Raw genomic sequence first — 14774 nt, forward strand, 5'->3', positions numbered from 1 at the left:
ATGTTTAAGTTCACATTATTCATCTATGTTCCCATGAAGGGTTAATTGTAAAGGGTTTTTACCCACATATTTTTGTATTTTGGTGGTTAGTATGTTAGATTCACGTGAGTATAACCTATAACTTTTTAAAACCGTAGTCAAAATTTTAAAAACTTTGCATTATCTTATCAGGTTATACACATTTTAGATAAGCACTGATGATGATCGGTCATCCGATCGAAAACTAGTTCTGTGATGTAGCCCTTTTTAGGGATTTTAACAAATATACCTTTTATAAAAGATTTTATCGTTTTTGTTTTTTTACATCTTCTACGGCACTACAGCCCAAATTGAGCCTTGGCCTCCTTTATTTTTTGCCTCCACCCTTGCTTGTGTATGGATGCTCTTCTCCATACACGGACTCCTAAAGGCGCTTGTGCGTCGCTGTTTACTGTGTCTTCTAAACGCCTTCTTGGCTTTCTAACCGGTCTCTTTCCTTGCATTCTAGCATTCAGTGTTCGTTTTGGTAGCCTATCCTCTCCCATTCTTATCACATGTCCGGCCCATTGCGATCTTTGTATTCTAGTTTTTTTACATATTTTATACATTTTAAAGTAGATTATTTTAAAGTGATATTGCCTATATTTGATTAATTTTGCGAGTAAAATAAATGTAAGACCAAATACTTAGTACTAAGGAAGGTTTTTTCCTCATGATTTACTATGGGATCACTTACGAGAGTATTTTACTGTCATCATTGCATATGGTTATCTTTTTAAAGACGAATCATATGGTATGATTTTTCTGAGGGAGATTCTTCCAATAAAGTTGTTGGAAACATAGTTCAAAAAATATTGGCAATATTTTAAAATCATCTAATTTAAAATGTAAAATATTATGTCTGAATTGTCTTGTCAATATGAATGGGTCAGGTAAAATTAAATTATTAGAAGAAATTTTTTACCAAGCAAGAAAATTAAAATTTGTTTAATTTCAACTGTGTAACCAGCGTGATCCTAAGGTGGGAGGGGGGTTACAACTACTGGAGGGTCTCTAGGGGGTATGGAATAGTAATGGTGTTAGGCGTATAGAGCTCAAAGTACATACCAATGGGGGGGTTACAACCCCCAAAACCCCTCCCTGGTTACGCGACTGTTTAATTTATTAAAGTTTTTTATTTTTGAGAACGATAAACTTAATTTTTTAGAGTAAACTTTTTTAAAGTAAAATTGCGGCTCATAAACACAAAAATAGTAAATAGCCTTTTATAAGGGTGAAATTTGTTATAAAAAATTTGCTGTTTATCACATACTAAATATAAAATGTCATTAAAGATATTAAATCAAAATGTTTGCTTTTTCCTCTTTAGTTACATTTTCCTTCGCCCCAATAAAAGATGTTATTAAGAACAGTAGCCCAGGTTTTTATTGCATTATAAGAAAAATGTGCAGATTTATGTTACGAAAATTTTGGGGTACCAAATATTGGAAATTTAAAAAAACGGAGGCTTAAATCTAAGTAACCAAAAACTGGTCTGCTTTAATGATTTATTTCTTCTACACTTTTGTTATAGTCTAAGACACGATATAAGGTCGATTTGCACCGATCTGTTTAAATGGATAAAAAATATTGGATATACAATTTAGCATGTGAACAATTACAAAAAACAAGGATTGCCCGATCTAATCTTGTCTAACTATAATTAATTAATAATTAAAAAATGACATTTTTTTATAAATTAAAAAAAAATTCGACCCGGCAGATATTTCAGATTTTTAGGTCATTCTAAACAAAAAAGATCTTTTGTAATTTTTCTCTTAAGTTGATCGTTTTCTATTTATAAACAATTTAAAACTGAAAAAAGAACGAAAAACTACGATTTTCAAGGCTCAAAAACATAAGTATAAAATATAATTTTTTAAATTGCGAGTTACCTAAATTCAAGTTCAAACCTTATTCTATCTTACCAAGACTTGAAACAGTTTACTGCACAAAGTGCTCTGAAATCACATATGGTGACTCACACTGGAGAAAAGCCTTACAAGTGCAAAATTTGTTTTAAGCAGTTTACTCAGGCTGGTCATTTGAAATCACATGACTCACACTGGAGAAAAGCCTTGCAAGTGCAAAATTTGTTTTAAGCGGTTTGCTAAAACAAATAATTTGAAATCACATATGATGACTCACACTGCAGAAAAGCCTTACAAGTGCAAAATTTGTTTTAAGCAGTTTACTCAGGCTGGTCATTTGAAATCACATCACTCACACTGGAGAAAAGCCTTACAAGTGCAAAATTTGTTCTAAGCAATTAACTCAGGCTGGTCATTTGAAATCACATATGGTGACTCACACTGGAGAAAAGCCTTACAACTGCGAGATTTGTCTTAAGCAGTTTACTCACGCCAGTAGTTTGAAATCACACATGATGACTCACACTGGAGAGAAGCCTTATAAGTGTGATATTTGTTTGAAGCAGTTTACTCAATCCAGTAATTTTAAGTCGCACATGATGACTCACACTGGAGAAAATCCCAAGTGCAAAATTTGTTTTAAGCAGTCTACTCAGGCTGGTCTTTTGAAATCGCATATGGTGACTCACATTGGAGAAAAGTCTTACAAGTGCAACATTTGTTCTAAGCAGTTTACTCAGGCTGGTAATTTGAAATCACATATGATGACTCACACAGGAGAAACCCTGTACAAATGTGATATTTGTTTTAAACGGTTTACTCAAGCCAGTAATTTGAAATCACACATGATGACCCACACTGGAGAAAAGCCTTACAACTGCGAGATTTGTCTTAAGCAGTTTACTCACGCCATTAGTTTGAAATCACACATGATGACTCACACTGGAGAGAAGCCTTATAAGTGTGATATTTGTTTGAAGCAGTTTACTCAATCCAGTAATTTGAAGTCACACATGATGACTCACACTGGAAAAAGCCTCGCGAATGTGAAATTTTGTGGCGCAAATTAAACCTTAGCCAGACATAACCAACGTCGACGAAATGAGTGGAAAGTTTTGTGAAACACGCTTGTAAACGAGATACCGCAAATTGAACCCACCCTACGATCATTGGATGCTCTCGCAGGTTTCACTTGGAAACGTTTTTCATCGGCGTACAGTTTTCGTGGCCCGTGGCATGCGTGACTCACTGCCAGTTGTTTATTTTTACGTGTTTTTGTTTGCGAGATGGGCATATAGAAACTAATTTAACTCATTTGGGATCATCCCTCCTGGGTATAATACCAGCCACGAGGACTATATGAGGACGAAATTAAAAGACAAAGTATGGGAGAAAATAGGAAATGAAATGAATACGGATGGTACCTTAAGTAATTTATTGTGATAAATGAAAATAGTATATTCAAAATCCCGAGTAAACACTGTCATTAAATGCTGATAACTTTATTACTAGTAGACTAGATAAGCGGCGATACCAAATTAATAATCCATATACCTTTACAAGAACACATTATTAAAAAATAAATTTTATCGCCAACCGTCACTAAAGTCATTCATTATTGTACTCATTTTCCGCCATTTGCGGCAGTAAAGTAACACTTTATTGTACTGAATGAAGAATTTTACTTTACCTGCCGCGATTAATCAAATTAACTGAGATTGAATGTAAGTGGTCGATGGCAGTAATCGATTATTTATTTGAGTGAACTTAAAATTGATTTACTTTACTTATTAGAAATATTGTATAAAATTTACGTTATTATTAATTAAATTTATGTCGGAAAGTGAAACTCTGTAGTATTTTCCAATTATATTCATAAAACATAAATCAAAACTTTACAGATTTAGAAACAATATTGATAACAACTATCGATTAAACATCGGAATCGGCCATCATGACAAAGCATTCTGTCACTGTCACTGTCATTGTCATTACTGTCATACGAAATTTTTACTTCGTCTAAAGTTTAAAAAAATTCTTAAATCTTTTAAGTTTTGTATTAATGCTAATACATATAGTATGAAATGATGTTTTTGTTAATTCGATTATATGTAGGACGGTAATATATATTTACTGATAATTTGTTAGCAAATATATTTAGATTTTGTACTATCCATCAAGGGAAAAGCAACTGCGCTGCGGGAGGCTACACTTCATAAACAATGACATAATACATTACTAACCGTATTTTTAAATTTTGGTATTTTATTTTAAGTATAAAAATTAGTTAAATATTTAAATAAACATACGATTAAACTGTTTAAAATATATTTATTTCGTTGAATCATAATAATAGAAGTATAACTTCTTACGTGCGTACAAAGTACACACACTCCTTTTTCATTAGAAGGATGTAATTAAGTAAGGGTTAAGTACTTACGCCCGGTTTCATAATAAACTTAAAGTGAACATTAACTAAAGTTCACTTCAACGTTGACATTTACCCATATGAAATGCATTGATAAAGGTACCAACTTAAAATTTAAAGTCCACATTAACTGATTATGAAACCGAGCGTAAGTGTTAATGTTTTTTATGATTGGCGATAAAATTGTGTATGCACCACGTCAGTAAAGACTCTTTATCGAACTCCTCTGTTACTCGCCTCGCTCGCTTCGCTCCCTCTGCTCGTGATATCAGACTCGTTCGATAAAGAGTGACTTTACCGACTTGGTACATAAATAACTATTATTTTATTTTTTATTAGAAATATCCCCTTTCTATAGGCATAGAAATGTATAATTTCTTAACGACGTTCTACACCTTCGGCAAAGAATTAAAGATTTGCATGAAATTTTAGTATGTTATAGTTTACTTCAAAAAACTAAGACTTTATTTTTAAAAAATTGTTTTACCGTGCCGTTTAATTATTATTAAGGGTCAAAGTTACGTTTTAACATGGGCTCTTATGGGAATTCTTAAAAAGTTAATAACTTTTGACCCAAATTTACGATTTTTAATTATTTGTGCTTAAATTAAAGGTTTTTTTGTAAGGAATAACATATTAAAAAATGAGGATTGTTTACCGTACCATTTATTTTTAATTTTTTTATTATAATTAATTCCGTAATTTATTATAATTTATTTTTATAAAGTATTCAATACTGAAACATATGATTTGAGTATTCTGCTATAAATGCATTGTTACCAACTTTCGCTTGCATATAAGTTTCCCCCCTTTCCTCTGAGAGGCATACCCCGCAACGAAGGTGTAGAACGTCGTTAAATCTACAGATTATCATTAAAAAATGATTCATGTTACTTAAAACCGTGAGTGATTATCTGTGAAGATCGTATTACCTTCAAATTCAACTTGTCGCCATATTACATTTTTGTTTATGCTTAAAATCAAAATATGTAGATAATGTTATTTTATGAGGATCAGTAGCGGAGGGATTATTAAATAACTCTGATTTTATTTTAAATATGTATTATGTGCAGAATAAAATACTCAGTGTAAGATAGGTTTTTATGCGCCCGCTTATGATCAAATTCAATGTTTGCGAAAGTCATGCCGCTATGAGTACTAGGGAGGTGTTAGGTATTTAAAACCAGGCGCGGATCCAAAGGGGGTCAATGGAATCAATTGCCCCCTCCTTCAGACCTCACCTGGTATGATACTGACACTGTTTTTAAGAAAGAGGTTACGATTGAACATAAATAGTGAATTTTGTGCCCTGTTGATAACTGAATAACTGAAACATAAATATGGCAGAATTCCTTGGAATCGAAAATTATTAAAAGTCTTTGAAACGTAATAAATGAAAAAGTCCCACAATAAATTTGTTTATTGTTATTATTAACAATCTGTTATCTGTTTATAGTTATATTAAAATAGTGATTGCCGGTGCTATGTTATGGTAATTTGATCATTTAATAAAACACCCCGAATAAGAACCGCTTTTAGAAGGATGTTCAAAGTATTATGTAACAGAGACCTAAAATTGGTATTAAGGATCCGACTACTTCGCTGCTATGTGTTCTCGGTCTTACTGTATGGTGTCGAGTCTTTTACTGTGAATAAAATCGATCTAAATCGCCTTGAGGCTCTCGAAATGTGGTGCAATAGAAGAATTTTAAGAGTTTATTGGATGGAGAAGATTCCAAACTCCACAATACTAGAATGTCTCAGCAAGACTACTGCGATTATAAAAAGCATCAAGAAGAGATAGCTGGATTATTTCTGACATTTAATGGGATGTCCCAAATATAGGTTGCTACAAAATATTCAAGTGACAATAGCAGGAAAACGCAGTCCAGGACGAAGAAGAACGTCGCATTGTTGATTTGGGGTGGCAATAAATAAAATTAAGATACCTATGATGGTAACCAACGTTCTGAAAGGACATGGTACATGAAGAATAAGAAAATAACAGCCCATCCCGAAAAAGAATCCTGTTTACGCCAGTCACGAGAAAAATTTTATTTCATTGCCCCCACCTTGCAAGGTTCCTGGATCCGCCGTCTTTTAAAACGTTACAAGTACGGAAATACCGATTTAAAGTTGCCTACTCAATTTAGTACAAGGATCAAATACATCACTATTTTGCAATCAGTATTTGTAGGTACCTACTCAGTACAGCTGAGAACCGGTATCAAAAGTAACAGTAACAAGTCCGCACTGATTGTGCTCGTCTCTACTTCTACTTGTGACAGCCAGCGGTTGGGTTTAATATGCGCTCCGCTAGAAAAATAAATACACAGGTCGCCCGTCCCGCCGGCGCAGGTTGTGTCTCGGTTGGGTTCAATTTGCGCCAGGCCTTCTTGGTGCAAGAAATTTGAGAACACACTGGGAAAAAAGCCTCACAAGTGTGATTGCACTTCTTTTAATCAATTTACGTAAATTTGAAATCACGTTTGAAAAGACACATGTGGGTGTGTTTGTTTAATATAATTAAATCAAATTTAAAATAATAAATTTTATTATTGCTTTGAGAACTATCTCAGAAGTGGAAATCGAAACGTCAAATTAACTTAATTTTAAAGTAAAATTGTGACTTATTCCCAACAAAAATAGTAAATAGCCTTTATAATTGTGAAATTTGTTCTAAACAATTTGCTGCTTCTCTCATATTCAGTATAAGATTTCAATAAAGGTATTAAATCAATTTTTTTCTCTTCATTATTTACATTTTCCTTCACTTCAATAAAAAAATGTTTAATAAAAGTTGTGCAGATTTTTGCAGACGCGAAAAGTTTCGTACCAAATATTGATTATTTTAAAAAACCGAGGCTCAAATCTAAATAACCACAAACTGGAAGTTTGCTTTAATGATTTAGTTTGTTTATTACATTTATTTCTTCTACACTTTTGTCGAGTTTTATTCTTGTTTTATATAGCTATATTCTTGTTTTATATCGCTAGATACAATTATTGAACCACTCACAATAATATTTAACAAATGTATTAACGAGGGTTACTGGCCTGATGTATTAAAAATATCAAAAGTAATTCCACTTCATAAAAAAGGAAATAAAAATGCTCCAGACAATTACAGATCTATTACCATAGTACCAACAATAAGTAAAATTTTTGAAATCTTAATTAAAGATCGTATAGCAAATTATTTGGATAACAAATAAATTATATCTAGCTCTCAATTTGGTTTTAGAAAAAAATACTCAACAACTAAAGCTTTATTAGAAGTAATAGAACATATTGTTCACGGTCTTGATGCAGGTGAACCTACTAAAGGTTTAATGTGTGACCTTACAAAAGCTTTTGATTGTGTGGATATTCAAACACTATTGATAAAATTGGAGTACTATGGAATAAGGGGTACCATACACGACCTTTTAAAATCATATCTTACAGAACACAGATAGTTGCATTTAATAATCAAGAATCTAATCCTTTACCAGTTTCAACTAGAGTACCACAAGGATCAGTTTTGGGACCTCTGCTATTCTTGATGTATATAAATGATTTACCAAGTGCCTTGGATAACACTAACTGTGTTCTTTTTGCAGATAACACAACCTTATTATGTAGAGGTAAAATGATTACAGTCAGGAAATATTAGAAAAATCTAAATCCTGGTTTAACTGTAACAAACTTAAGTTAAACGAGCAGAAAACCCAGATCATAGTATTTAGTTCTGATAGATGGGTTAAACCATCTGAACCAGTAAAGTTACTAGGTGTTACTATGGATACAAGGTTGAACTGGTCGCACCATATTGAAAAACTGTGTAAGAAGCTCGCCTCACAGATTTTTGCTATGCGCAGGTTGGCTACTTCTGTGAGTCGAGATATTCTTAGGTCAGTTTATTTTGGAATGGTTCATAGTATCCTGACATATTGCATACTTCTTTGGGGAAACTCGTCCTTTGCATATAAAGTTTTCACTTTTCAAAAAGCAGCAATCCGAATTATTGACTCAGCGGAATATCGCGCCAGCTGTAAACCCTTGTTTAAAAAGTATGGCATTCTTCCTTTACCTTCAATATATATATATATATATATATATATATATATATATATATATATATATATATATATATATATATATATATATATTGGAAACTTTTTTAACTGTTCATAATAATATACAAGATCTAAAAATACATGCTGATCAACATCAGTATAATACAAGAAACAAAAGTCATATAATTATACCATATTCTAGATTCTGTGTTACACAACTTAATACAATAGATTATAATCTGTATAATTGTTTTTTAAACCTAAACAAAAATATTGATATTAAGGCAATGAATTCTAAACAATTTTATAAATTAGCAAAACACTTCCTGCTGGAACACTGTTTCTATAGTATACAGGAATTTGTTTGTTTGAGCTCCTAGTGTGGTCGTTTTTATGAAAACTATATTACACCAAACTGATTTTTTTTAGATTTTTATATTTCTATTTTTCACGTTATATTATGCGTTCTTGTATTATTTCTTAATTATTTCTTAGTTATTTAATATGTATACAAAAGTGACTTATTTATATTGTGACATGACATGTAGTGTTTACTATTAAAATTGTCAATAAACGTATCTATCTATCTATTTATCTATTGGGACCGTGCAAGTTTGGCAAAGCGACCTCTATTTCTACGCTCTGTACTTTTATTCGCACTTTTAATTATATTGGCCAATTATATTAGTCCTGGTTGCTGGATAATTGTCAAGGCCATAGTCCAAAAAAATAATTAGAAGAAAAAATAAGATTCAGGTTATGTTATGCAAACGTAAACAATTGTATGTAGTAAATAAAATTGGTTATTAAAGTGCAGTACTGCAAGCAAAATACAATTAATTAAAGTTACCTTATGTAATAATTGCATATCATATCAATATTGTGGAGCAATATATAATTTTTCTGCTTCAATGACAGAAGGTATGAAATATACGTCAATTTGACAATTTCAATTGACAATATGAATTATTTAAGATAGTTGCAATATTTCTCCCTTCCAAGTACTTGCATACCGCGAATATAATACCTATAGTTTCTGCATAAATTTATCTTTATACTAAAATGTGTACATTTGATTTATATTTTAGGTTGTTCAGGCAATAAGAACATAATAAAGATGATGAAAACACCTGAACAGTCATCTCATGAAGAAGAAGATTTGGGTAGATACATTGAAGAAAGAACATTAAGTAAAAATATGACAGTTCAAGCTGGAAATGGACCTTACACATGTGCAATTTGTTTAACGCCATTTACTGCAACTTGTACCCTAAAATCACATATGGTGACTCGCACTGCAGAAAAGCCTTATAAGTGTGATACTTGTTTGAAACAGTTTACTGCACCCAGTGCTCTGAAATCACATATGGTGACTCACACTGGAGAAAGGCCTTACAAGTGTGATATTTGTTGTAAGCAGTTTACTCAAGCCGGTCATTTGAAATCACATATGATGACTCACACTGGAGAAAAGCCTTACAAATGTGATATTTGTTGTAAACAGTTTACTCAAGCCGGTCATTTGAAATCACATATGATGACTCACCCTGGAGAAAAGCCTTACAAGTGCGAGATTTGTCTTAAGCAGTTTACTAAAGCCAGTAGTTTGAAATCACACATGATGGCTCACACCGGAGTACATGCTCACAAATGTGAAATTTGTTTTAAGCAGTTTACTAAAACCAATCATTTGAAATCACATATGATGACTCACACTGGAGAAAAGCCTTATAAGTGTGATATTTGTTTAAAGCGGTTTACTAAAACCAATCATTTGAAATCACATATGATGGCTCACATCGGAGTAAATCCTCATAAATGTGAAATTTGTTTGAAGCAGTTTACTGAGGCAAATGGCTTGAAAAAACATTTGATAACCCACACTGGAGAAAGGCCTTACAAGTGCGAGATTTGTCTTAAGCAGTTTACTCATGCCACTAGTTTGAAATCACACATGATGACCCACACTGGAGAAAAGCCCTATAGGTGTGACATTTGTCTCAAACAGTTTACTCAAACCGGTCATTTGAAATCACACATGATGACTCACACTGGAGAAAAGCCTTATAAGTGTGATATTTGTTTGAAACAGTTTACACGGACAAATAATTTAAAAACACATTTGAGAACACACATTCGAGAAAGGCCATAAAGGCCATAAACAGACACGCGAGTAAGTACGCGAACTTATGGCTCGACGACCTTTTTCGCGCGTGTGTCACCGTAAGGAAATAGGTCCAGATGCGGTCGTTGCATATGCGGTGAAGGTAATTTTCGTTGTAAAAGCGGTCAATCTAAAATATTTTGTAACAGGTAACGTTGCACTTGCGATCAGACATTTTACTTAAAAGCTAGAAATGTAAGAAGGTCGTAAATTAGTAACCACCCGAGTTATTAGCAGGCCCGGTCGACCCTATTGAAATATTTTAATCCGCTTATCTCTATTTCGAACAATAGGTAATGAAAACAGTAATGACTAAGGCCGATGCCACATTATGCGTTTTGAACGGATGCGGTGAAAACGCATCCGTTTCCAACGCAACCGGACCGACCTGTCACACTATGCGTTTAGTCTGGTGCAGGTAGTAAGCGCGTACCGATGACTCAAAACCGATCTGTCACACTATGCGTTTTCACCGGATGCGTCGGAAACGCATCCGGTCAAAACGCATAATGTGGCATCGGCCTAAACCAGAATAATCCCCTCATTACGGAGTTTTGGAAAATTTGTATTTGCCCAATTATAAAGGTTGGGGGGAGAATTACCAAAATCTAAATATAAAAACAAATGCATATTATTTGTATATTGTTAGTTTGAGAGATTGTTTAGTGCAGTACGTAACAACATTTAATAATGGAAAATTTTGAAGTGATTGAAACCAACAAGGGAAAACCTTCTGCTCTTCACGCTGGATATCAGTATCGAAAATATAGGAAGAATAAGGAAGATATTGTAGCTTGGGTATGTGTAAAGGAACGTCACCACAACTGTAAAGGGAGGATGAAGACAAAACTGACTGAATTACTCGAAGTCAACCAACACACTTGTGTCCCCGATGTAGCTCTCTTAGAAGTAAAAAAGGCTACGTACATTTCAAAAAAGAAAACTCGAGAAGACACTCCATCCCCGGACATTTACAGGGAAGAGTTCGAAAAACTATTTACAAAAGGACTCGATTTTGTAAGTGAAATTCCTTTGTATGCCTCACGTAAGTCTACCCTTTGTCGTTCAAGACATTTACAAACTGGTGTCGGATCAAAACCAGCGTCGTCTATTGAAATAGATATCCCACTGGAAATGTTGACATTAGAAGATGGTCAGAGTTTTTTGTGTTTTGACGACACTGAAGAAGGAGAAAGAATTTTATGTTTTTCGACTTCGAAAGCAAAGGAAACGTTAGCAACAAAAACAGATTTTTTTGTCGACGATACATTTAAGAGCTCCTCCAAACAGTTTACACAAAGATATACCATGCATGCTGATATGGGCAGCACTGACGACGAAACAAGAATTGTTCCTGTGTTGTATGCGCTGCTACCAAACAAAAAAATGAAAACGTATAGAAGGCTGTTTACAATACTGACAAAAAACTAGGCGGATGGAAACCAACAACAGTGACGCTTGATTTTGAAGATGCTGTTATCCAAGCTCTCAAAACTGTTTTCCCAGATGTTAGACTGCATGGATGCAACTACCATTTTAATCAGTCTCTTTGGAGGAACATTCAGTCGATCGGACTGACAACACAATACATTAACGACGATAACGTTAGACTTCATTTAAGAATGTGTTCTGCATTGGCATACTTACCTTTGGAGCAAATAGAAGACGGGTGGCTAATTATTCAATCTGATTCTCCGGACGATGAAAAGACAAAATTTTATGATTACTTCGTTAACGAATGGCTAGAAAATCCAGTGATTAGCATGTGGAACTGCCATGGCCTCCGACACCGAACAAATAATGCCGTGGAAGGATGGAACAACCGGTTAAACAGAATGTTAAAGAAACCTCATCCAAATATATACATTCTCATAAAAAATTTAAGAAAAGCAGAATATTTCGATTTCATATTAAATAGAATGGACTTAAACCTAGAAAATAAGAAACGAAAGAAAATGTATATTCAACTGGATAATAGGATAAAGAGTGCAACAGAACTATTGCAGCGCTCTTGTGGTATAAAATCATTTTTGGTGTCCGTGGCAAATATTCAAAAATTTCACTAAAAAAAAACAGGTAAAAAGGTTTAGAAAATCGAAAATTTCGTGTATTTATAGTGTCGCTTGTAGGGGTGTTGTGCGCCACTGGTGAGAACTGCCGTTCTCTGTGGATTTTTGATTATTTGTTTTTGAGTAAACCTACTTACTTATAGGCTGTTTTCGTCCTCCTGATTAAAATATTTTGTTTGTTTATGCCTAACGTATATTAAATTAAAATATGTAGATAAAAAACAAGTGATATATTTCACATCATAATTTTGGCTGCTTACCACACTTACAAAATATCGAATTATTCTTCTATTTAACAAAACACAAGTTTTTGCTGAATACACTTCTCACAGCAGGCTACCATAGGATCCATGCATAACCAACATTTGCAAAGTGTGCAAAATATCTGGTTTTCCTTTTCTTACAGTATTCGCAATGCCTTTTTACCTGGTGGTGGATTAGGTCGGTTTTGTGTAGGCATTCCAGAGTATTTCATAACTGCTTATCGAATATGAGAAAGTAATTTTGAGGATGCAGGATGCAGCCCTAATTTGCGAATAACTTTTTACTAGGTCTATTCCTAATTTTTTAATAAATTGACTTCGTTGTTTAGTATATTCCCTATTAGGGTTATTACCTAGTAAGCCTTTATACTGGCGATATTTAGGACCCCATAAAAAATTACAAGTCGGCCATCGTTTAATATTTCTAGACACATTGTAAGGTGACGCCATTTTGTGACTCCACATTTGGTATCACTTTAGAATAAAATCATCTCTTGCGTGTTGCTACCCACATAACAATTTCATGTTCTTAGTATATTCATAGAACATACTTTTCAGAAAAAGTATATGCTGAGAATATGCGTAATTACCATTATGCTACACAGATGCTGAGTATATACTACATTACAGTACTTAAACGTTCTATGTATATACTTAGAATGTACTACCGCACTTCTTTTCAGTATATACCAAGAATATCCGTTTTAGAACATTCTAAGGAGGTGCTGTAAACCTTCTATTTATATACTTAGAATGTACTACGGCACATATTTTTAGTATATAGGAAGAATGTACTTTTTAGTATATGGGAAGAATATTCCAAGGAAGTGCTATATATTGCTCAGAAGTATGTTTTCAGCATCACCGAATCTCCATCCTAGGTTCTACTTTCTACTAAATTTACATATTACATATGGGAATGCAGTTTGTACATTCTACAATATTACTTAAAAAGTAAATATGAAATATATAAATTTTAGTTAGTTATATAAATATTATATAGGTAAGTAGGTATATATATGTTTAGTTTATTTGCATATAAAAATAAAAATGCTGAATATATAAATACCTATAATACCCAAATATATATTATGTAAAATATGTATGTAAATAACTAAAATTTATATTTTGTTTATATGTACCTATATACATACTTACTATTTAAGTAATATTGAAGTACCAAAATGAATTTTTTATTTGTAAGTTGACCGCAAACAAAATAAAAAGGTTAATTATGCATGTTCCTTCCTATTCCTTGTAGAAATACTGGGTCTTCCTCATAACACAGCACAGACCAAAATACACATCCCACAGTCCCGAGTCCCGCATAGACAGTGATAGTGTTGACTGTAGATACAAATGCCAAATGCCTAACTGTTTTTCATATTTTGTATTTTGCCTTTGTTCCCAACCCCTTACCCCTTATGCAGGTATGCACCGGTCGTTTCCTCATTGTTTGTGGGTTTTGGTTCAGCTTTGTCAATTCCATGTAAAAATGAAATTCTAAGAATACTCATGATAAACTTATTAAATCAAAATAGTAAATGCATTTCAATGATGAAAGCGAAACGAGAATTTCTCCTTTTTCGTTAATACAATTAATTTTTAAACATTTTTACCATACAATTAAAAACAATTTTAAATAATGAATTCGGTAGTTCAATAGTACTGCCTACATAAATTTTTAAATTTTATTAATTATTCATAACGAAGTTTATAATCTATAGGCTAACATTATTCTTCTTATCCATACACATATTCCTTTTAAGATATTTTAAAAGTACTTATAAGTATGTGTCAAGTATATACTTTTATGGAATATTCGATAAAGGTATATTCTAAGAATAAACTTTTTTGAATATTCCGAGATACTACTTACACGAATGTACTCAGTATATTCGGT

General features: G+C 32.9%; 1 protein-coding gene and 2 pseudogenes across 1 annotated transcript in view; all 3 read left to right on the forward strand.

Annotated features, from left to right (window-relative positions):
- The window catches only part of LOC126887265 (zinc finger protein 235-like), a 40103-nt gene extending 29137 nt beyond the window's left edge, over positions 1-10966 (forward strand). The window contains exon 2 of the mRNA XM_050654682.1: positions 9464-10966. Within this exon, the coding sequence (XP_050510639.1) occupies positions 9493-10527 (1035 nt within the window). The 5' untranslated portion in view covers positions 9464-9492 and the 3' untranslated portion in view covers positions 10528-10966. The remainder of the gene's footprint in view (positions 1-9463) is intronic.
- The window catches only part of LOC126887261 (zinc finger protein 665-like), an 80785-nt pseudogene that overhangs the window by 29341 nt on the left and 36670 nt on the right, over positions 1-14774 (forward strand).
- LOC126887270 (zinc finger protein 235-like) lies at positions 1845-8385 on the forward strand (annotated as a pseudogene).

The sequence above is a fragment of the Diabrotica virgifera genome, chromosome 6 (assembly GCF_917563875.1).
Source record: "Diabrotica virgifera virgifera chromosome 6, PGI_DIABVI_V3a".
NCBI lineage: Eukaryota > Metazoa > Arthropoda > Insecta > Coleoptera > Chrysomelidae > Diabrotica > Diabrotica virgifera.